We start from the raw sequence: 25,566 nt of genomic DNA, 5'->3' as shown, positions 1-25,566 counted from the left end.
ATAATAAGCAGGATTTTATTTTCTGTGAATGTGAATTCCATTGATGGGTAACTTCTGCTTATTAATTTGGCTTCTATAGGTTTATGTTTTCTGTGGGCATTATGGCTACAGCTTAAAGTGGACCTACAGTATTGCCCACATACCACCCCCACCCCTATCCTGACCAGTCTGATATATTTATTAATTTTTCAATGAATGACATGGGGGGAGGAGGAGGAGATTTGTAGTACCTGTGCTGCGGCATTTGGTCATCTGGCCTCAGCTATAGCAGCTTGGAGACTGAAATGCAGGTGAACCAGCCAGTCGGTGGAATTGCCTGATTACTGATCTTCCTTTTCGGCTAAGAGTATGGAGCCAAGTGCCTAGGCATATGGTCACATGACTATCTTTTATGGGAACTTGGGACTGGATGTGTTTTTACTATAGGTCTACTTTAAGATGTCCAGCTGGGGCATGTATAGGCCAATTAGGAACATATCACATTTCTGTGGGCAGTGCACAATCTCTGCAGACACCCTGTGGCTGACCATTCCTGGGGGAGGGGGACAAATAGATCATTCCAGCTGATTTCCAGATAAGTCACTGTTGATCCTCTGAGGTGAGTCTAGCACTGTAGGTTTCCGCTCCATTCATAAATGTGTATATTCTCCCTAAACAAGCACTCTTGTTTAGAAAACCTGCTTTTGTCATTGGATTTTCTAACTGCCATCTAATGCCTATGATTTAATCACCTGTCATTTCCAGAAATCGTTTTCTGTAAATACTGTTTTTCTGTAGAATAATGTCAGTGAACTGTGTTGTGTTCTATGCAGAATGGCTGTGGATGTTGGGTGTGGGGAGACTGGAGACTGGGAAGGTCGCTGGAACCATGTTAAGAAGTTCCTCGAGCGATCAGGACCATTCATACACCCCGCGTTTGAACCAAGCAATGAAGTGAGAAACCCCATGTTTACATTCTTTTGTCTATAGCTTTGCACTCTAGCTAGATGGAATGAGAGTGAGACTTCTTTTCCGTGTCTTATAACAAGTGCTATAGTATGCTCCATTGCAATTGAGAATAAAGCTGAACTCCAGACACATGGCTAAATGCACAGAAAAAATATACTGTACATGTAGGAGCTATCTAACCTGCTAAAGGATTTGAATGTTTGTCAATTCAATCCTGAAATCTTTGTAGTTTTGTCACTTATCAGGACCCTATCTGGCAGATCAGAAGACCTGATTTTTTTTTTTTCTTCATTTAAATCAAACTTAGGCTACGTTTGCAAGGACATTTACCACATCTAGTCCTCATGTACACTGGATGGTTTTACAGCTGCTGTTTTTGGCTTTTGACGTTTTTTTTTCTACAGCCAGTAAACTCCCCAGCATGTCATCCTATGTGTCCATGGACACACAGACTGTAATCAATTTTTGGCAAAAAAAAAAAGCCAGAACTAGTGGGTTTCTAGGAATTTTTTTTTTAGCTGTAAAATGTGGCAAACCGTGGAAAACCGTCATTTTTGGACCTTTTTTTTTTTTTGAGTAAAATAAAATTATAAAACACGCAAAGACGGATAAATGTGGCAAAACGCCGCTAAACACTAATGCAAAAACGCTGAAAAACTAACGTTTTTAACATGACTTTGCACAGCTAATGTTACCAGCGTTATCAAAACGCCCAGTGTGCATGGAGCCTAACAATGCCAGCAGCAGGAATCCAGCCTCCGAGTCCATACACTCAGTGACAGATTGTCAGTGGCAATAGCTTGTAGCTGTGTGCAGCCGTGATTACTGTAGGTAATCGCTGGCTGTTCAAACAGCCACGATAAGCTGTGGCCACCAACAACCTTTCATTGAAGCTGACAGGTTTGACAGCCGCAGCTAGCCGTTCCAACCTGTCAAACAGAGCGGCAGAAATCAATAGATTCCCCCTGCTGACATTTGCACTGTGGCAAAAGATCCATGAAGATGTGGCCTGAAGGCCCATTCACATTGTTTTAACAGCATTACAACATTGGTTTGATGCAATGCCATTAATGCTTATTGGTTCTTTAACACATCTTGCCAATGCAATGCACGATGACGTACTACAATGGGTTGTAGTGCTCTGTGTTGAAAAAAATTGTACGTGTCCAAATATTTAGTGTGGTCTTGCGCTTTGATGAATGGGCTATCTTAATGCTGAATTCCAGGAATTCTGCAACATTGCAAAAAGTGCAGGCACCCTGAGTTAAGACCAGTTAGGTGCATATCACCTCTGGAACCTATCTCTTATAAGTGACAGGTGTATTGCACTCCCAGAGTATACACTCCTGATGTGGAAGTAGAGACGTACACAGAGTAGCTATGCCCACCCCTCCTCTCTGCTGCCCATTCACAGAAGCCATTGTATTCTATGAGTTCACATAATACAAAGGCTTCTGTGAATGGGCAGCAAGAGAGGTGGGATAGCAGTGACTATGCTTTTGAAGGAACTAAGAGCACAGTGAGCTGTTTCTACATGAAGCACAATAAACATGTCAGATGTGAATAATAGAGATAAGTCTACAAGGCTGCAGGCACCTTGTTACACTTAACTCATTGTATGCCTGCAATTTTTGCAAAGTAGCTGAGTTATTGGAATTCAGCATTAACACAACGCACGTTAACATGCGGCATAACACCTGCTAACAGAATGCATCAGTCAGTCTGGAACAGATCTTGCCCTTCCCCCAGCCTTTGATTGGACAGTGAAAGGAGAAACATCAGATTTATGCTCCGCATATGACCACAGATCACAACTGATTGTATTTATGTGCTGCTGCTTCATTTCATAGAAGAAGCAGTCTGAGCTGTGCTGTTCAGGGATTGTAAGACGTTGATACCAAGTCATATTCAGGCACTTACTCTGCTTAAATGTAAAAATACATTTAATGGAGTTTTGATTACAGAACTGTTTTTATTTGTGTTATATCTGCCTGAAGTTCAGCTTTAAGAGCAAACTGGTGATAAGAGAATTATAGGGCTATCATTACTGATATCCTTTAAAATGCCAGATATGAAACGTGTATGCAAATAAGGAGCTATGCATTCACTCTGGCTTCACTTGCTGCATGCTTGTTCTATATCATTGATTCTGAAACTGCTGAGGTCAGAGAGAGCCAGGCATCTGGAATTTTTCAGGAAAAGGTCGGCAATGTCAGCCCCCTTATTTCTCTCTTTCCAAGTTTACAATAAAGTAACACTGCCTTTTTTTCTGAGAAAAATGATAACCTGTGTATTTTTTTCTATGTTTGTTGTAAGTAGTTTAAAAACTTTTCAAATAGTCATCCATTTTTGCCCTATAGATATTAAGGGTAGGCCTTTATATGTGCCCTTGCTGAAATCTTTTAAAGAAAGTGCCTAATCTGCCATTGCTATAATTATGTGATCAGTCTTGGAAAAAACACATTGTACTCCAGTCAGTCTCTCCATCCTTCCAGATATTTGTAAGTACTTTCCCAAAGATAAACTGGCTGAGGGCATACCGGGAATTCTTGATTCCATGTAAGCAGTTCCCGGTAACTTATATAGCGCTGTCAATTTTCACAGCACTTTACATATATATTGTACATTCACATCAGTCCGTAACCCTCAAGGGGCGTACAATCTAGGGTCCCTAACTTACATTCATACATACACATACTAGGGCCAATTTAGACAGGAGCCAGTTAACCTACCAGCATGTCTTTGGAGGGTCGGAGGAAACCGGAATACCCAGAGGAAACTCACGCAAGCACAGGGAGAACATGCAAACTCCAGGCAGGTGGTGCCGTGGTTGGGATTTGAACCAACAACCCTGGTACTGCCAGGTGGAAAAATGCTAACCATTTAGCCACTGTGCTGCCCATACATTGACTTTGGGTTGTGTAAATATCTGGGTGAAACAGTGATTATATTACAGGAACAGTGGAGACCTCCTGATACAAACTGTACTTTTGCTATGATTGCCAGGTAAAAAATAAAATAATTTTTTTGGCATAGAAAAACAGAGAATAAAAGTAGGGAATTTCTGATACAAACAGTACTGTGACCATGTTTCTCAGGTAAATACATTTTCATTTTTTTGGAATAGAAGAGAATACATTTACAAAGCAATTCTGTCTTTTCGTCCATTGAAGGACTCAGGAATTCACAAGCAGTCCATTAAATTACCATCTACGTGAGGTTTGAACACTGGCACACAGAAAAATTGTAGGCCAACCCACATCTCTAACCAGCATGCATCAGTTTTTTGCTAGTGTCCTAAGATGTTGGACATCTTTTATTCAGCTTTGCTGAAAAATACAGTTTTTTTGCTAGCCTTGTGTTTGTTTTTTGTTTTTTTCTTTTGGTGGCTCCTGTCAAGATTCTCGCTAACATCAGTGCTTGATTTGGTCTATTTGTGCATCTGGGTGCTCTTCATTTTCTGCATGACAGGCAGGAATCATTACTGGAGGCTCTGTGCCCCCCTGGTTTGCCAGCAGGCAGAACATATTGAGCTCCGGCTGAAGGCATCACCAGTTGGGGATAGATTAAGCCTGGAGGCCTTTGTGGGAACTGGTCACCTGAAGATGGGTTCTCTTTTATCCCTGCCTATCTCATGGCGTATCTCCTTTTATTGATCAGGCTGATGTCAGGGTCTGTACTCTTGAGTCCTCTACTAGTTTCAGGGGTTGTTTAGCTATCTTTTTTGGGACAGTACACCAGATATTCTCACATTTTTGTAAGATTGGTTTCCTAGCCAAACAACCTTATTTTCATCATGGAACCTTCCTTTCCTGAATCCTAAGGGTTGCGAGTTTAGGATTTGGGCCTTTAAATGGAGACCCTCTCTTGTGGACCTTTGTTTGTCCATGGTCCTTTCTGGGGCCTTTTATTTTACAACATACAAGGGTCCACCTTTTATCTAAAGTAAATCTTATCACTATTTTAATTATAGAAAACTGACACTACACTGTCTGCTTGTACATACTGTTTTGCCCTGAAAATCTTACATTCTCTGTCTTGGGACTCCCTCCTCCATACGCTGGCATATAATGTTGACTAACCCCTACTTGGAGAGAAGTCTTACCTCAGACAGTCCCCCTCATTGCACTCTGTAATCCATGGTCCTCTCTATAAGTCTCTACAACTTGTATAATGGGCTGTGGAAGAGTGGGCCAATCAGTTTCTCTGATTGAACAGTCCTCCCTTTCAACAGTGATCACATTTGCTCTGCATTTGTCAACTGAACAGCACTGAAGAGCTTAAAAATAAATTTGTTGACACTGTTCTCTGATTTTTTTTTTTTTTTTTTTTTTTTTAATTGATATCTTCATATTGTTACGAAGGATAAAAAATATGGTATTGTGATCTGGATTACACAGTATAGGCCTAAATTACAGTAAAACTTTTCTCCAAGGAGGAGGGTTCAAGAGGTTTATGCTCTTTCCTTCCTATCTGGTCCACTCTGGCCTTAGATCACCTGCAGATATACAGCTATGAGGGTACAGAACAGGGATATCTAGGAACGCTTACATACCGGAAAGTGCACTGCTGTTTTTCATGATGAATTCCAGACATCAGGTACATTCCTCAAGGTATTCTACAAGCACAATTAACTTTTGTAGATAGTCACTTTTTGAGTTCAGTTCTGCTTTAGGACACACTTATTGGACAGTGCGTTTTATGCCGGCCATACACAGTGATTTGATAATTCAGTAAAATTATTATTTTGAATTTGCACGAGTACTTGTGTCTCAAAGAGGGATCATAGCATCACATTTTCCACATTAAGTGAAAAACACTCTTCAAAAACTTGGGAGGTGCAGAGTCATGACACAAATTCCAAAATAAAATCAACAATTCTTTATTACAAAAGTATAAAAATATCTATATGTTTAAAAGAAAACAGTTTGGAGGTTTTGATGAAATGCAGTCTCACACATCATAGTTCCCAATAATTTACATATGTGGTGTGATGAATCCCAACATGCTTCGCCCATTCAGGCTTCCTCAGGGGATAAAATCTATCACACTATAAAGGAACTGAGAAAAGGGTCATCAATACCTCACAGCACATATATTCTGTTTATAACATCTTATATAACAAATAAATCATTTTAGGTTCATGATTCAATTAAATAAAACAATCTTTTGTATTTACAACAATAAACCAAAACTGCAACAAAATAAATAATCATGGTAGATAGGTTAAATAGTGTCTTACCCATATACATGGATCTAAAATGATCAATTTGAAAGCACATAAACTGGTTGAGAGCCAGCCGGTCCAAAATTCCCCCCACAAAAATACCCAGACCAAGGGCAATATTTGGAGTGCTACAGGAAGGTCACACAAGTGGGAATCTATATTAAGGTAAAATATATTTACAAAAATCTAAAAGGCCAGCACAATACATTTAGTCCTTATATCCACCAAAATATATAAAATAATTTAAAATACTCAAAACATTATTGTTATACATTATTTATATAGCGCTAAAAGGTTTGCTCAGCACTGTACATTATAGTGGGGGACAGTACATGAGACAATAGAGTAACCATACAATACACGAGGGGGTCAAGGGCCCTGCTCTTTTGAGCTTACAATCTAGGAACATATTTTGAAGTCAATTTGTGCATAAATTGTGTATTGATTTTTTTTTTCACTACCATGTGATTGATTTGGTAGCATTGAGCCAATGATGGATTAGATAGGTTGGAAACAAACATGATGTTTGGGGCAATCAAATAGTAATTTGTACAGATGTGTGTGTAGAGACGTGTACACTGTTAGCATTAGACAGCACTACCCACCCCAGGGCAATTGCCATAGGCTCAGCCAAGGTACCGTGCAATTATATTTATCTACAGGCTCAGCCAAGGTACCGTACAATTTATATTTATCTACAGAGAATTCACAAGAGTGCAGGTGAGTAGGGTAGTATTTTTTTTTCTTTTGCTGTTTTGTGGATCCAGCATATTATTATTATACAGGATTTATATAGCTCCAACAGTTTGCTCAGCGCTTTACAATATAACGGGAGACAATACAGCAACAATACAGTTCAATACAAGAGGGTTAGGAAGGCCCTGCTCCTTGGAGCTTACAATCTAAAACATCTAATGCATAGGAATATATAAATAATTACAAAGGTGACAATCGCTGCTAGGCTGAAAAAAATGTTTTTTTTTCTTTCATAGTCATGCTTAGGGTTGTCAAAATCTCCCTGCTATCAGTAAATGTTTTGGGGGGAATAAACTTTTTCCTCTCTTTGTAGCAGTTCGATTTGTTTCACACTACACCTGCATAACTTGCATTCTTCTCGCATATGGGTGGGTGAACAGATGGGGCAGACAGACTACTTCACACCTCTCTGATCATCAGATACCCTTTCCCACAAATGCAGTAAGTCTACTTGGTTGGTTGACTTTGCTACTTTAGTAAGGCTAAACAGTGAACATCAGGAGGATAACATGAGTCTCAGTTGGCTAATACATATTGCATCTTAAAGCTGCATTTGCTTAGCTACTTTACAAAGTGGTAACTTTGGCATTTATATATTACTTCATGCAGCAGAATATTCAATGAGGTATTAAAGGTATTTACTCAAGCGACAAGACTATAATTCTACCACGTTACAAAACTCTGGTTCAGCCACATCTTGAGCGTGCCAACCTAGATACTGAACCTCAGGAAGGCTTTGCTTGAATTGAAAAGCGTGCACAGAAGGGCGACAAAGCTAATAAGGGGGCTCAAAGACGTCCATTAAGAGGAACGACTGCAAACACTAAAGTTATCCTCCTTGGACAAGAGATTTAAGAGGGAATATGATTGCAATTCTTTAAATGGGGATTCTGTCATTGGGAAGAAACTATTTAACCCCCAGTCTCTAAAGAAGACACATAGCCACACAATGAAGTTAGATGAGAAGTGGTGCAGTCTTGCACGGTATTTAGAGCAGTAATGATGTGGAACTCCCTTTCACAGTTGGTGGTGTCAGCGGAGAGTGTGGATACATTAAAAAAAGCACAAAAAAACGTAGCTATGTTTCTTAGTGATCGCAATGTACAGGGATATGAAAAATTGTACTCACACAAAATGACACACAGACACACACAACTGAATGGATTGGTATCTTTATTTAACCCTACCAATTATGTTAAGTGCAATAACGTGTATCATCTTTATGAAGTCTCACCCTCATTCTGAATGCTTTCTAGAGTGCTAGGTCTTAGCATGCATTTAAAAGCCAGTAGCACATAAAAAGGAAGTTTCATTTTTCAGGTGTGGCATGTTCCAAAGGGGGACCTGTCGTTAGAAAAAGCGACATAAAGCAATGCATGATAGGAGGGATTTCAGCGTGGCAGTTCAATGCTGGATGAGGCAAAAGATGGGTGTTTGCTGGAATTTTGTGCTGGTTTTCCCAAAGCTGTATATAAAAGCTCCACCAGCTGTTCCAAATTATAATATTTTTCAGGTAGTTTAAATTGTAAATTTTCATGTCTGTCTATGCATCTCAGGCACATAAAGCTGAACTCTAGGTAGATAAACTTTATTTAAAGCCAAAACTTGTCAGAGAAAGTTTTAAAGGATACGTTCATCTTTCATAACATGTTACACCCATATTCAGGATGTAACATATTACGATTTGACCAGCCCCTGCTCCCCCCCGATCACCACTTTGAAAATTGAAGAAAAAAAAAAAACCTGTGGCCGTGCGGGGCTCTGCCCACCCCGCCACGTCACTCATTCACACTCATTCTGTGAATGAGACTACAGGTCCTGGCAGCCTTAACGGCTCTCAGCTTGTAGTCCTCAATGAACTACCATGGCGCTGTGGAGCACCGTGTTAGTTCATTGACTCTTACTGTCAGTATATCTGCTTGCTCATACATCCCATACGAGCAAGGAGATATTCTGACAGATCTGCAGGAAACACGGCATGCAATGCTTTACAGGCTCCTGCAAAATTAATAAATGCACATTTTTTACCTGCAAAAAAATGTGCATTTATTATTTTTTACTAAAAGGTGAACTAATCCTTTAAAGCTTTGTCATATGGAGATTCTTCCTCCTTATTTGTCCTAGTTACCATTGTCACCTCTATTTAAAGCTGAAGTGTAATATATGCATAAACTGCCCCCCCCAATATAAAATTTCTTAATTAAAAGTTTTGTAAATTATACCTGTTTTGTAGACTCAGTGAAGTAATCACTGGATCTCTCTTGTTGATCTTTGCTTTACAGAAAGTACTTTAGTGGGTGGTGCCAGAAAAATATTTCTGTAATTATGATATTACTCATAAAATCCCTTCCACACAGTAGGCAGGCTCTGGATGTGTGAGTATGTTCATTTTAGTGGCCTTGGTGGGCATCCCAGCAAAGACCCACAAAAGAAGTAGGACAGACAAAACCACACCCACAAATGACGCAGAGAACAATCATGCCCCAACATTGAGGAAAGCAAAAAAGACTGACGGTGGAGAAAACGAGTAGATATAAAGCCAAACTCCGGCCTGCACTGCAAGGGTTAATAGCTTGTTTTGTGTAGAGCAGAGGTGAAACCGTTTTACTTACCTGATCCTCCGCTCCTCCAGCAGATGGTGCTCCCCCATGCCTTGGTGGTGGACTATCCCTCGGCATCATTACGTCCAGTTCAGGGCTTTGGACTCTGCTTTGGTCTTGATGACATCGGGAATGTAGACTGTTGGCGCATGGGGGAGAAAAAGCTGCAAGGTCCAGTCTAGCTGCAGGGAGGATTGGGTAAGTAAACCTTTTTGTTCCCCTAGATCAAAACCATCTAAGGCTGCATTCACATGGGCGATTAGCATCTGCCGATTCCTGCAGCTGAATTAGCCACCTGTGAGTGGCTTGCTGCAGCCGCTGAGCCCTGTACACTTCAGTAACAGGTTGGCGGTGGCCGTAGCCATCTGTGGCTGTTCGCACAGCCAGTGATTACCTTGCGGTGATCGCTGCTAGACCTCAGTGATACTGAAGGCAGATTTGTAAAAGAGTACAAAGGGTTTGCCACATTTTGTACAGTGCTCGTTGCTGTAATAAAAAAGGCAAATGTGTATAACTTTCTTTAATTTGCATTATTACACTGTTTTTATGTGTTGCTGGCTTTTCTGCTTCCTTTGTGACATGAACAGTTATCCAATGATATTTGTGTTTTCGTGGTTAGTATGTTGTTCTGTGTAATAGAACAAATTTAAAATCTTACAATGAAATTGAATGAGTTTATAAGCCCAAAGTTTGCTTGTAGCCAGAGCTGAGTTGTGTCTATGAGATTGAAACATGCATGAACAATGTGCGCATAATGTTTCCTAAGGGCCTGTTCACCTATGTTCAACTTTCTGTGATGTAAAGCATGCCCAATCACAGCAGGTAAAATGAATAGAACACAATGGATTTAATTTACACCGCTGTCATGCACAGTGCTGTAAGCTGATACATGCAGTAGTTGTACTGTAAAGCAAATCTGTGACACATGCAGGTCAAAGCAATAGAAAGCTTTTAATTCCCCAGACTCTACCCCATTCCATCCCATCCCAGCAGTTTATACTTACCTTTCTATTCCCCCCTGCTTTGTCAAGCAGTTGAGAAAGGAAACTCTGTGTAAGCTCCAAGTCACTCTAGTCAGAGCTTACATAAGGCTGATGACTGTCTTTCAGCATTCACGTGACAGTGCTGGGCAAGTCACCAAGCACTAGTGTTGTCACATGCTCCTCTGTACACATAAGTTCTGTCTATTTGCTTCACTCCTAGTTGCTGAACAGAACAGTGTGGAAGCTAATAACAGGTGAGTGTTTGCTGCTGGGAACTATTAAAGCAAGCCTGTTCCTTGTTTCGCATGGACAAAACACAGGTTTGCTTTAACCATCTCCCGCCCTCCATATAGTAATATGATGGACGCAAGGTTCTCTTGTTCTGGGATGACGTCATATGACGTCCTCCCATTCTCACCGCACATGCGCAGCTCAGGGAGCGTGCGGCGATCGGCAGTGCGCTGTGTCCCTCGGACACAGCTGATCACCAATCACGGAAAGAGCCGAAGATGTCGGCTCGGTCATGTGATTAGCTGTGTCCAATCACAGCTGATCACATGTAAACAGGGAAAGGCCGGTTATCAGCATTTCTCTCCTCTCGAGCTGTCACGCTGACAGCTCGTCAGGAGAGGAGAGCCGGTAATCGGCTTTCCACGCAGGGGACATGTACACTGATCATCAGGACACTGATGATCAGTATAGCCCCAGCAGTGCCACCTGTCAGTGTCCATCAGTGACCTGTGTCAGTGCTCATCAGTGCCTCGTGCCAGTGCCCATAAGTGCCACATCAATGCCACATATCCGTGCCAACCAGTGCAAATCGATGCCACATATCAGTGCCCATCTAAGCTGCCTTTCAGTTTCACCTATCAGTGCCAGTCAGTGCTGCCTATCAGTGCCATATATCAGTGCCATGTATCAGTGCTGCCTGTCAATGCCCATCAGTGCCACCTACCAGTGATTCTTAAACAGTGCCCATCAGTGCCACCTGTCAGTGTCCATCAGTGCAGCCTATCAGTGCCCATCACTGCAGCCTCATTAGCGCACATCAGTGAAGGAGAAAAATCACTTATTTACAAAATTTTATAACAAAAACTAAGAAAAAAATTTTTTTTTCAACATTTTCAGTGGTTTTTGGTTTGTTCAAGAAAAAATAAAAAAACCCAGAGGTGATTAAATATCACCAAAATAAAGCTCTATCTGTCACAAAAAAAAATGATAAAAATTTCATATGGATACATTGTTGCATGACCACGCAATTGTCACTCAAAGTGCGACAGCGCTGAAAGCTGGAAATTGGCCTGGGCTGGAAGGGGGTATAAGTGCCCTGTAGGCTCGTGGTTAAAGAGACGCTGTCACTTTGCATAGACAAAGCACAGATGTGTTTTAGGCCTCGTTCACACCATACATGCATAAAAACTGATGGGAAAACTGCAGATTTCACTTGCAGAGACACAAATTTACTTCAGTTTTCATGCGCGTTTGATACATATTGCTGATTCCTGTGCAGAAATCCGCACATTATACTAATGTTGTGGTGTGACAAGGACACAGAGAGAACAATTGTTTTTTGTGCTCTTGCAGAGCAGAAAAACTCACATCTCTGCACCATGGTGTGAACAAGGCATTAGAGAGACTTCTCCATTTTGCCTATTGATTGGTGAACAGATGTGCCCTGCCTATAGGACATTGAACATGAAGAATGTTACTTTTTTTCCCTACTGGCTATACCCTTGCCATCCATCCTAAAGCTGCTTTTTCTCATTAGCTAATCAGGAGATAGTAAGATGTCAGGAGGTGCCCCCAGCGTATGAACACCTGGGAAAGTGACTTCATTATATTCTAATGGATGTATTGTTTTGTTTTTTTTTTCCCTGGAATATGACATTCTAGGCGTCTGGCAGAGGATTTGTTTGTTACCTGCATAACACAAACATGCACACTTGGGCAGCCCAAACATCCATGTTCATAAACCCTTCTAAATGTTCCTTTGAGTTACTTCTGGTGTCTGAGACCAGCCTGCTTTCCACTTCAATTAAAGAAATGGTTTAACAATAATTTATGCATTTTGAATGTGTACTAAAAAGAATTCACAGTGCGCTATAAAATGAAAACTGTGCACATGGCAACTGCACACATTTACAGAAACATGAACAGGCCCTTAGCATCCATGACATAAACATGTTTATTCAGTAAGAGTGCAAAAGTAACCCATAGCAGTCAATTAGATTTCAATTTACTGTATTCAGAGTTGTAAAAGAAAAACTTTGATTGGCTGCTGTGATTTTGACTCTTTACATGCTGCTCTTTGCTTTACTGTACGTGTGATGTGCACATAATACTGCATTGTTAGGAGTTTTGGGGCTGTGTAAGAGTTGGATTAGCAATTTAACCTTACTTTTTACCATATACAACGTGGTTGCAGGTTGGTCATCTTGGAATATGCAGTGGAAAGTATTAATTTGTTTTTCTTTTACAGTCTCTCCAGTTTCTCTTAGAAACCTGTAAAATATTGGTTGTTGGAGCTGGGGGTTTGGGGTGTGAACTTCTCAAGAATCTGGTAATTGTACATTTTATTTATTTTTTTGAGTATTGGAAATGTGTTTTGTTGTTTACTCAACAAGTAAATTGTTTATAATTGTAAAGCTGAGCTCAAACTGTTCATTTTGTTTTGGATCAGCAAGGAAGGAAGGCTAAGCTCTGGTTCACACGGGTGCGACTTCAGGTTCAATTTGCAAATCGCACCTGAAGTTGTATCTAATGTATTTCTATGGCACTTTCTTAATCAGTGCGATTTGAAGTAGCGCGATTTCAAAAGTAGTTCCTGCACTGCTTTTTTTCCGATTTCATTGCAACTTACATAAATGAAGTTGCAAGCCACAGTGAAATCGGAGATAAAAATCACACTGATCTGCAACTTCGAAATTGTATTACTTCAAGTTTCTAAGTTGCATTCAGTGTGACTGGGCTCTAAGAGTTTGTGTCAGGTATATATTTTAAAGTGTATATTCACCTTTGCAATCAAGGTTGAGAACCCCCCTACTATATGTTATGTGTTCTTATTCACACAGCATACCTCAAAATACATTTTTAAAGAATATTTCTTGACCTATCTGGTGGTTTGTTTGGAGTAACTTTATAAAGAGCTTTTTTGCTTAGAATAGAAGGCAGCGTGATGATAAGGTACATAGTGAGGGTCAGGGTTTATTTAAAAGTGCATTAATATACAATGTACCACTCAAGCCTTAAAATCTTCAACCCTTTGTTAGGACAGACAGTGGTCAAATCTAGTTTACAGTTGATGTGAAATCTGCCAGCACAGCACAGGGTTTATTCTAACATATTTCTTCAGTTCCCTTCTTAACATTACATCAAAGGGGGGAGCTAGGTAGCATTTTTAGGCAAGTTAAAAGTTATGCTATATTAATGGGAACAAACATAAAGTAGGTGTTATCCCAGTTTGGCTGCAAAAATGGAAATACACTTTAAGCTACACTCACGCTATCCAAAACAACCAAAAATGTTTTCTGAAATCACCATTCTTTAAAGAGTATTGTACTAACTTAATCATAAAAGAAAAGTAGTCATAGACCCGGGGTTACAACTGCAAAATTTCAGGTGTTTGAACACTGACAAAGCTTTTGAGAATATGCCCCCTGGGCACATCCCCTAAATCGCTACCCCTAGGCCCTCAGTTTTTTTGCTAGTGTTTTAAGGTGATGGACCTCTACTCTTAGCTTAACCACTTTTTAATTTGTCTTTATTATTTTATCTTCAAATTCTTCAGTCATCTCTGTGCCTTCTAATGCCACAAACAGGGAATCCAGATTTAGTGGAAAAAGAATTCACAAACAAGTGGTCTATTCTTGTAGTTGATCGTGTCGTCTCAGTCTTAAACAAATATCTCGCTGTACCTACAGCTGTTCCTCCATCCAAAGATAATGCTGATAGAAGATTTGAGATGCTCTTAAAAGGCTTTTCTATACCCTTGCAGGTCCACCTCTGCAGCCTGCTCTCCCTTCAATTTCAGTATCTCACACTGCAGCTAACTGGACTAGGACAATGAACAACCAATATGACGCTGTTTTCCAGGATCATGCTTTAACAGATCAATTACAGAAAATACTTTCCACTCTGCCCTTTTGTGTGGTTGCATTAGAACACGAGGCAGGTCCAGACCTGCGCTAATCTCCATTCACATGCACAGCCAAAGCTGCTTGTAAAAAAAACACCTCCCATGGATGCCTTTTCAAGGACAATGTCTATTTGGAGAGACACTTGGTTGATTCATAAAAGATGTCACATGAGGGTAGATTATACAGAGGAGGATCCCAGAATCCTCCAGCCACAAGAGCCTCTACTTCCTCAAAACACAAAGCATCTAACTGCTTTACCCAGACTTCAGCGCCTAAGTTCTTTCTTTCGGCACAAGACTTGGGCCACTAAGCCTAGTAAGTCTTCCTCAAAGCTCTTCCCACTGAAAGTGCACTCTCACTCCTAAGAGTGGGGAGACCTCTACTACAGTTTGCCCCTCTGGGTCACAGACATCCCAGACCTGAGGGTTCAATCAGTGGTTTGAACTCTAGATTGTCCCTCTTTGAAAACACAAAAAATCTTTGGTAAATCTTCAGAAAATGCGGTGAAATCACAAACAAAATGCTCGATTATAAATCTCATCCAGTGTGAACCAAGGCTAAGGCTTGGTTCACACTGGATACGATTTTAAATCGCGTGTTTTGTTTGCTGTGTTTTCTGAAGATTTCCCAACAATTTCTTGCATTTTCCATTGCATTTTGCAGTGCAATTTCTATTGTAGTCTATGTGAAATTGCAACAAACTGCAGAAAAACTAATACAAGAGCTACTTTTGAAATCTCGCTGCAGCAAATCGTGTATGTTAAGACATTCACATTCATTAGATCCGATTTCAGGTACGATTTCAGTTCCCAAATCGCACCTGAAATCGCTGCGGTGTGAACCAGGGCTAAGCAAACATCATCCCCCCCCCCCCGGACTTACTGTGAAGCTGCACGATTTCAGTCGGGTGAATCGCTGATTTCAGCCGCGATTTGCAAGACATCTGACACAGGGAACAATTCACTAAGCAGTATCTAACCGCATCCGAGCATGCGGTAGGATACTGCATAGCATTTAAAAAAACATAAAACATTTGAATTAACAAAAAATTGCTATTAAAATACTGCATGAGTTATTTTATCAAGTCATGCGATATTGTAGTAGTGAAAACCATATTTCAGCTGTCTGCAGGGTTCCCCACTGACAGCTGAATGTAAAAGAAAGAATTGCTGGCAATTAAAAAAATAATTAAAAAATGGCGTGGTATCCCCCCCCCCCCCCAAGTTCCATATCAATCCAGCATGCAGCCCGGCAGGTCAGGAAAGGGGGGGGGGGAAGGGGAACGAGCGCCCCCTTGCCCCCCCCCCCCTTCCCCTCCTGAACCATACCAGGCCACATGCCCTCAACGTGGGGGGGTGCTTTGGGGTAAAGCATGTTGATGGAGACAAGGACCTCTTCCCCACAACCCCCAGATCCCGCCTCCCCCCCCCCTATGTAAATGAGCATGGGGTACATGGTACCACTACCCATTCACAGGAGACAGTCTTTGACAAGTCCTTTATTAAAAGAAGAAAATAAAGGAATGGCAATCACGATGCCTGCCGCCGCCAACCGAAAAAAGAAAAAAATGCTGGAGACACTGGCTCCTTGCCGTCTGACTCTGCTGGCTTGACGGTTCTTAAATATGTAAGGGGCGGGGCCATCACATATGTGATCCCGCCCCCATGTGACATAATTGACTCAGCATGCCCTGGTCGATGTCACACGGGAGCAGGGTCACACTGGTGATGTCACCAGGTGGCCCCGCCCCTTACATGTTTAAGAACTGTCAAACCAGTGCAGCAATCAGACGGTCGGGAGCAGAGCCTTTTTTTTTTTTTTTTTTTTTTAAATTTCTCCGGCGGTGGCGGGCATTGTGATTGATGTTGGATTTACTTCATGGGACATTCTTTTATTTTCCTTCTTTTCATAAAGGACTTGTCAAAGATGGTCTCCTGTCTTTTTTTTCACACTACTAGTTTTTTTTTTTTTTTTTGTTATTGTGAATGGGTTGCAGTAACATGTACCCCATACTCATTCACATAGGGAGGGGCCGGGATCTGGGGGCCCCCTTGCAGAAGAGGGCTTTCAGATTCCAATAAGCACGCCACCTACAGACCAACACAACCACTGCCCAGGGGGTTGTGGGGAAGAGGCCCATGTTGAGGGCATGTGGCTTGGTATAGTTCAGGAGAGGGGGGTGGGGGGTGCTCGCTTGACACCCCCCCCCCCCTTTCCTGACCTGCCGGGCTGCATGCTCGGATAAGGGTCTGACATGGACTTTGGGGAGGACACCCATGCCGTTTTTTGTTTTTTTTTTAAATTTGGGCCGTATTTTAATTGCCCGCACTTCTTTCTTACATTCAGCTATCAGTGGGGAACCCGACAGCTGAAACATGGTTTTCACTGCTAAAATACTGCATGACTTGATAAAATAACTCTGTATTTTAGTGGCGCTTTTTTTGGTGGATTCAAACTTTTTTTTTTTTTAAATGCGAAGCGGTATCCTACCGGATATTCGGAAGCGGTATCCTACCGGATACTCGGAAGCGGTAAAATACCGCTTACTGATGTCTCTGCAAATCGCAACAAAAGTAGTGCATGCACTACTTTTGAAATCTGTGCGGAATCGGAACCGCACTGATATGACCGCTCTGATAGCGGACAATAGGGTTCGACTTGGCATGCGATTTGCAAATCGCAGGGCATGCAATTCGCATGCCAATTCACACCCGATGTGACCAGGGCCTAAATATGCTTTAGGACCCCAGGGAAATTGTACTAAATGTGCAGCTATTGATCGTAATCCTTTAGTGTACCAAGAGATCAATATCTACTTCCATTGCCTTTGCTTATGTGAAAGCTGCTGCAGAACTAGAGGGCCTTTAAAATACAGTAAGCAAATAAAATACATGACTTTTTTAGTAACCTTTTATCCTGTATTGTCAACAGGCGCTCTCTGGATTCCGACAGATCCATGTTATAGATATGGACACCATAGATGTCTCTAACTTAAACAGGCAATTTCTTTTCCGGTAAGCAAAAATAGCTTTATTACTAGAGTAAGGGAATATAGTCATTGTCCCTTTTTTTTTTTTTTTTTTTTTTTTAAACTTTGAGACTGTTTTAGGGTATATTTGAAGGGTGTTATAAACAGACACCCTCACTGTGTTTTTTTTTTTTCTTAAACATATTAATACATTTATTTTTTCACTATTCACCTGGAATTTGGCATTATACATGATAGATCTGTACATTACAACCTTTCTCTTTGGGAGAACCATCTACAGTGTCCTCCTTCCCTCTGTCTTCATGTTTGTTTGCTATTTCAATACAGTTGTGCTTGAATAGTTTTCTGGTATGTTTTTGCAGGCCAAAGGATGTAGGAAGACCCAAAGCAGAGGTGGCAGCTGAATTTATAAATAGCAGAATACCTGACTGCTGTGTCACGCCGTATCCTTCCTCAAAGTTTATGCATCGTATAAAAAAAATTCAGATGTGTGTATGAAGGCAATTGTCTTTCTCGATATTTACACTATTATTATTATTTATTAAAGGTACCTATATAGTGCTGTCAATTTACATATTTATTATATACTCACATCAGTCACAGCCCATCACATTCCTGCAAGTTCTAATCACTAAGATAAGCAGAAGAAACAGACCGTTAAGATTACTTTTATTAACTTTCTCTTTGTTCTTGTAAAAGACGGCATACTCTTGACTAGCCAAATGCTTTCAACATGATAACCATACCTGCAATTGCAGATGATATTGCAGGTGTAATGGGCGGAAATGGAGTGGCAGGGGAATGGAGATAATGTTAAAGCGGAGTGCCATCCAAAGGGGGAAGTTCCACTTTAAGCCTTTGTCCCCAGCTCCCCATTAAGGATTGCCACCTTTGGGGAGTGGGGGGGTACCTGAATTTGATGGGTACCTGCTTCCACTTCCGCTGTGATTACCTAGGAGATTGGAAGTGGAAGTTGCCCCCCCCCCCCCTTCCTGCAGTCTTCTGGGACACGTGACAGGTCCCAGAAGACTCCGGGGCCATTCACAAAACGCAGCGCTTCTCACGCGTGCGCAATGGGCACCCGGCTCTGAAGTCGCAAGCTGTCACTGTGCATTTTGCTATTGTAGTAGAGCGCTTTGAAATTGCGGCGATTCTGCCCACAATGCAAGACGCCTAGGTGTGAATGCAGCCTTAATGTCACTCCTTTTGTATAGTGACCCTTTCAAACTCCCATACACAAATTCACCCTTCCACTACCACTATACACCAAGTGGGTGCCATGGTGTTCTAGACTTCCAGTGCCAAATTCTCTACATTCACAAAGGAATTCATAGAGGATCTGGTATTTCTACCTAGAGAAGGAAGTAAATACCAGGAAATAACAGTTTGTGCATGAGCCAGCTTATTTCTAACAAAAATGCTGATGGCTTTGGTCAAGACCAGCGGGAAGATATAAAATATTATTCCAAGCCTGCAATGAGCTACACTTCTCACCAACAACAATCTTTTGTACTCTTCTCTTGACTACACAGATGGGAGCTTGACTACTAAGATTTGACACCTGAAATTTGTACAAGGAGGTGTCCATTTCCTTCTTAAATTTGTTGATTTAGAACTGTAAATAATGCAATGGATGGCAGCAAAATACACCCTACTGCAAATGTGAGAGGCAGACAGTGTGAAGGGTGACTGTTTCTGAGTACATGGAGGGCGTTCCCTTCTCCATTAGTGTAGGCAGGAAATGCTTCTCTGCCTAACGCATGGTGGGGGGGAGCACAAGGGGGAATTCCCAGTAGAGAACAAAGTCATACTTGGAAGGTAATGAGCAGAAATAAATTCACTTTATTTACTTTTTCCTTAACCTTGGATACTATCAATATAAAGTTATTATAAAAAAATTCAAGATATGGATGAATCATTTTATCGAGGTAATGCATGTCTCTTGTTAGATATTAACATAATAATCCTTTGTTATTCAGGAATTCAATATATTCTTTTTTTTTTCCCCACTCCAGAGTTTCATCTCGTAGTATGTGGTCTGGATTCGATTATTGCCAGGCGGTGGCTGAATGGAATGCTGGTAATGTTATACTTGTAATTGCTTTTAAAGTGAACCTGTTCTAAGTAGTAATCACCTGTTGTGAAGGAGGAAGGTAGGGGTAATTTCATCAAGAAAGTTTCCAAAAGTGCTTATACCAAAATGGAATGCATTCAGTCAGTTCATAAATCATCTGAATTCCTAACCATCATAAGCCTTGTGCACCAAATCAAATATTTTTAAAATTGTATACAATCCCAAATCTTCACCAATCTATGTGAATTCATGAACAAATATGTTGCAAGTTAATATCAAAATAATCCACATAAAAAAAGCCACAATTACATATATACACGGGTTGTGTATGTTTATATATACAGTTGGAGTTATTAGCTGGTCACACCTTTATTATTAATTTATTATTTATTTCAGGTACATATATAGCGCAGTCAATTTACGCAGCGCTTTACATATATATTGTACATTCACATCAGTCCCTAACCCTCAAGGGGTGTACAATCTAAGGACCCTAACTCACATTCATACATACTAGGGCCATTTTACACAGGAACCAATTAACATACCAGCATGTCTTTGGAGTGTGGGAGGAAACCGGAGTACTCAGAGGAAACCCACGCAGGCAAAGGGAGAACATGCAAACTCCAGGCAGGTGATGCTGTGTGCTGTTGCTTTGACAGCAATGACTTTTGGTAGCTCTGGATCAGACCTGTACAACGTTCAGGGCGAATTTTGACCATTCCTGTTTATAAAGTTGCTTCAGCTCAAACACATTTGTAGCACGTCTGGTGTGAACAACTCTTGAGGTCATTCACAGCATCTCTGAGGTTATCTGGGCTCTGAGTGGGCTACTCCTAAAAGGTGCGTTTTCTTTTTCTGAAGCCAGTCTGTAGTGGATTTACTTCAATGCTTAGGGTCATTGTCCTGCTGCATAACCCAACTTTTAAGCTTCATCTGGTGGACAACCGCCCTAACACTATCCTGTAGGATATTTTGGTAAACTTACTATTTATTTTCCCCTCAATGATAAGTGGTCCAGGCCCTGAGGCAGCAAAGCAAGCCCAAATCGTGATGTTCCCTCCAGCATACTTCACAGTTGGGATGACATTTTGATGTTCTTAAGCTATGCCCTTTTTGCATCATACATAGTAATAAGTATTCTTCAACTTTTGTTTCATCTGTCCATAAAACATTTTGCCAAGGTGCTCTTTGGCAAACTTCAAGTGTGCAGCAATGTTTTTGTTTAGTGCAGCAGCTTCCTCCATGGTGTTCTACCATGCACACCCTGCCTGTTCAAATAGGTACGTATGGTAGACTCATGAACAGGAATGTTTGCCAGTTCCAGTGATGTATTCAAGTCTTTAGCTGTTACTGGTGGGTTCTTTATTTCATTAAGGATTTTGCGTTGTGCCTTAAAAGTCATCTTGGCTGGGTGCCCACTTCAAGGCAGAGTAGCCACAGTACTAAACTGTGTCCATTTATAGCCAGTTTGTTTAATTGTTGCTTATAGGATGCCTAAACACATTGAGCTTGCTTTGTATCCCTTTCTAGCCTTGTGCAGATCAGCTACCCTTTTTTGTCAGACATGGTTCACATCAGCTGATGCTTCTTATGTTTAGAAGTCTTAACATGTTTGGGAAAATATGCTAAGGCGCACAATGGACATGCAACAATGTCATGGTCACTAGAGGGCCTTTTGACGGGATAAACAAATCAAAAGTAAAGTAGCAATTGGAAATAGTGATCTGTCAGGTGGATAATAAAGTAACCATAGGTTGCTCACAAAATTATCAGGAATAGGGAGTAATGCAGGCCATAGATGGGTCGAAAATCGGCCGATTTTCGGATCGTTAGTGGGCTAATTGTGGTATTTTGGCAGATTTTTTTTATCTGTAAAGTTGGAAAAAAATCGTCCGATTTTGCCGATCGGCCGATTTTCGAAGCAATGATGGGCAAATCGGCCGATCTTTTTACCGATAAAAAAATCTGCGCATGAGCAGTGACCTGGAAGAGGAAGACAAAAAGAAGAAGAGGATGAAGAAGAGGATGAAGAAGAAGAAGAGGAGGAGGATGAAGAAGAAGAAGAGGAGGAGGATGAAGAAGAAGAAGAGGAGGAGGATGAAGAAGAAGAAGAGGAGGATGAAGAAGAAGAGGATGAAGAAGAAGAGGAATTCCAGTCCGGCAAAAAGTGTCCCTGCAGAGAGCTCCGCTATTTCTTTGACAGTTCCTTGACATTTATAGCGGTTGCAACAATGTATCTATTTGTTTCCGAATAAAAACATCTGTATCCTAAATGGATACAAATACATTGACAGTTCCTTGACATTTATAGCGGTTGCAACAAAGAAATAGCGGAGCTCTCTGCAGGGACACTTTTTCCCGGCTGTAGACGGGATGAAAATCGGCCGATTTTTTTTTTTTTTTTTTTTTTTTTTTACCATTGCTGGTAACGTCGGCCGCTTGAACGACTGATTTTTCATTTTTTTGAAAAGAAAAATCGGCTGATTTTCGACCCATCTATGGCCTGCATAACTGTGTAATATCAAGGCACAAAGTGTACCTGATTACATAAACAAATATAAAACCAAATCAAAAAGCAAAGCTGGATCCCAGAGGTAAGGCTGTGTATTACACAAGAAGAGACTGTATCTAGCTGTTAGCTATGCTGCCACTGCAGACTATGGCTTGTGTGACCAGGATGCTGAACAATGAAAAGAGAGCGGCTTCAACAGCCTCATAGTGTAGTCATGTCTTTTATTAAAAAGTGAATTAAAACCAATGTGTTATGCACTCACATTTATAGGGGAGTAGAAGGCTTTGAGCATGAGAAATCTCTGTATGTGGAGAGGGAGAGCTGGCAGTCGCTCTCCCCCTCCATATCTCCCGCCACAGATGCTACTCAAGCCTCTGCTCAGATCTCCTACGGTAGCAGAGTCTGAAAACAGTTTTGGATAGACTGTTTTTTTTTCTTTTTTTTTTTACAGTAGAGGAGTGGCCAATTGTTTCCTAAAACCTATCAACTGCAGGTACTACACAGTATAAATAACTATACAGATATCTAGACATAATTTTTTTCTTTATTCTCAGATGTCCCTCTTAAATTATGACGATGGAGAGGTACAGCAAAGCACAGTTATTCCTTTTATTGATGGAGGTACAGAAGGCTTTAAAGGAAATGCCCGTGTCATTTTACCGGGAATGACGGCATGCATAGAGTGTACTCTTGAATTGTACCCACCACAGGTTAGTGTGTAAATTGTTTTCAGTACGATTAGTTCACCTGAATGTGTAATGAGGTACATCTGTTTTCCATAGAGGTGGAGCAGTGGCACAGAGGTCTTTAGAATTTTTGGCCTTGACAAGTGTGGTAATCATTATGTTGTATTTACTATTTTAGATGGTAAGAGTACCTGTAGCGGTCCCTTAACTGTCTATTTAGCTGTCTTGCTAAAGTTGCTCTGTGTGAGCATGCACATTTTCAGTGACTGGCTGTTTTCCTGCCTTACACCACTTTGCATCTCCAGTTTACAAATACACTGTGTGAGGTGCAGACTGGTATAATTGGACAAGTTGTTATAGAAATCCACTACATAAGATGTATCTGGTAAGTCCTCGGGTCCTTCACTGCTGGATGCATACCTGAGGATTTAATTGTCAGTGATGAATCAATACTGAGAACATTTTCAACAAGCACCAACCAGATTCATACCTGATTTTGAAGTTGATTGGTGATGTAGGAGTTAGAGGAAGTTATGCAGTCAGAGCTTTAGGAAGTACGCATTTACTGGTCATGTATAGAGCTGTGTGTGTATATACACTATATTGCCAAAAGTATTGGGACACTCCTCCACATTGTTGGATTCAGGTGTTCCAATCACCTCCATGGCCACAGGTGTATAAAATCAAGCACCCAGGCATGCAGACTGCTTCTACGAACATTTATGAAAGAATGGGTCGCTCTCAGGCAATCTGTCTGGCAATCCCATGAATGTGTCTGGGTTTGTCAGTTGCCAGGAGAACGGTACATGCCTGACTGCATTGTGCCAAGTGTAAAGTTTGGTGGGGGGGGGGGGGGGGGAGGATTATGGTGTGGGGTTTTTTTTCAGGCGTTGGGCTTGGCCCCTTAGTTCCAGTGAAGGGAACTGTTAAGGCATCAGCATACCAAGACATTTTGGACAATTTCATGCTCCCAACTTTGTGGGAACAGTTTGGGGATGGCCCCTTCCTGTTCCAACATGACTGCACACCAGTGCACAAAGCAAGGTCCATAAAGACATGGATGAGCGAGTTTGGGGTGGAAAAACTTGACTGGCCTGCACAGAGTCCTGACCTCAACCTGATAGAACATCTTTGGAATGAATTAGAGCGGAGACTGCAAGCCAGGCCTTCTCATCTGACATCAGTGCCTGACCTCACGAATGCTGTTATAGTTGCAATGGGTGGGCCAACTTAATATTGAACCCAAAGACTAAGACTGGGATGCGATAAAAGTTCATGTTTGTGTAAAGGTAGGTGTCCCAATACTTTTGGCAATATATTGTATATCTTGTAGGGGGTATCCAGAACTTCTGTTAAGATAAATTGCGAGAATGTATAACTTTAGCACATTTGCAATGCTTACTGAACAGTATCATAGTAACATCAGAAAAAGATCAGCTGATCTAACCTGCACTGAACACAGAGGATGTAACTAATTGGTAACAAACTGCAATACTTCTTAGTAAAAGCTTCCAATTGCTATCATTATCGTAAAACATCTGTAGTAAAAAAAAATGTGTAGCAGTCTCCAAGTTCACAACAGATCAACAGTTTCAAAAATCAATCAAATAGTTATGTAGTCCATAATCAAGAAGTTTCCCACATTCTTGCTATGCCGTTTGCACAAGAAGTAGAGAGTGCTATTATGTGAACTACAAAACATAAAGACTGCAGATCACAACAGCATTGTCTAGTTACTCCTTTAATAGGAAAAAGTAAAAATAAAATATCACATTCACAATGGAAACCCTGTACTCAATGCTTGCCAGGGGTACAGACTGGCTCCTGCTCCTAGCTACTCATTGCCGCTGGGATCAGACAAGGTAATGTTGTTAGTTCCAACTTGCAGTCCACATCCCTACTTGCAGTCCACACACCTATCCTGCTCCTCCTCTCTCTACCCACATGATGACTCTTCAGGGCATTCCATTCGATGCTAGACATGCTGTTGGCTTCCTCAGCCAGCCATAGATGAACCCTTGCCAGATGGACTGTGACATCACTATGGGCAGAAGATGGGGTACGATAAGTGTATATCTCCCCCCCCGCCCCCATCCCAACAGGAGTGTTTTGTGCATTCATCATAAGGCAATTTATAATACAGGAGGGAGGTCTGGTGTAAAAAGCAGATCTTGCTTTCTAGTGCATGGTCTATTTTAAGCCGGAGATAAAAACAAATTGGTATTTAGTATAAGGCCTCTTGCACACAGGATGTCTACGTTTTCTATGCTTTCTGGCAATTTTTTAAACTGACTTAAATGCAGCCCATTGTTTTTAATGTGCTTGTACACACAAGTGCATAAACTTGTGCTGTGTATAGATCAGAAAACAACCCTCAAAAATTTGTGTTGCCAATCACTGTTTTATGTGCGGGTATGCATGTACAGCACACTTCACACACACACTTGATTAAATAAGGTAGACACATTTTTAGACATGTGTACGTTTACGCACATGTGCTATACAGCTCCTCCTTGCTTTTTTTTTTTCTGCTAGGAATATCTGATGTTCATACAACAAGACAGTGTAAAAGTACCCTTAATCATTACACTCAGGAAATTCAAGCACTGGAGCTTGTCTTGATCTCTTGTACTCTCCTATACTCAGTCCGGG

The 25,566-nt window shown here is 41.1% G+C and overlaps 1 protein-coding gene across 3 annotated transcripts in view; it reads left to right on the top strand.

Annotated features, from left to right (window-relative positions):
• UBA3 (ubiquitin like modifier activating enzyme 3) overlaps positions 1 to 25,566 on the top strand; it is a 50,839-nt gene that overhangs the window by 11,814 nt on the left and 13,459 nt on the right. For all 3 annotated transcript variants that reach the window (XM_089676023.1, XM_089676022.1, XM_089676025.1), the window contains 7 exons: positions 813 to 933; positions 12,994 to 13,074; positions 17,582 to 17,664; positions 18,002 to 18,082; positions 19,524 to 19,567; positions 19,655 to 19,719; positions 22,783 to 22,938. In XM_089676023.1, the coding sequence (XP_089532149.1) occupies positions 813 to 933; positions 12,994 to 13,074; positions 17,582 to 17,664; positions 18,002 to 18,082; positions 19,524 to 19,567; positions 19,655 to 19,719; positions 22,783 to 22,938 (631 nt within the window). The remainder of the gene's footprint in view (positions 1 to 812; positions 934 to 12,993; positions 13,075 to 17,581; positions 17,665 to 18,001; positions 18,083 to 19,523; positions 19,568 to 19,654; positions 19,720 to 22,782; positions 22,939 to 25,566) is intronic.

This window comes from Staurois parvus, unplaced genomic scaffold (assembly GCF_062004578.1).
Source record: "Staurois parvus isolate SC_StPar_1 unplaced genomic scaffold, SC_StPar_1.0 ptg000162l, whole genome shotgun sequence".
NCBI lineage: Eukaryota > Metazoa > Chordata > Amphibia > Anura > Ranidae > Staurois > Staurois parvus.
The sequence above is the reverse complement of the archived record's forward strand: the minus strand, read 5'-3'. Positions and strand labels throughout refer to the sequence as shown.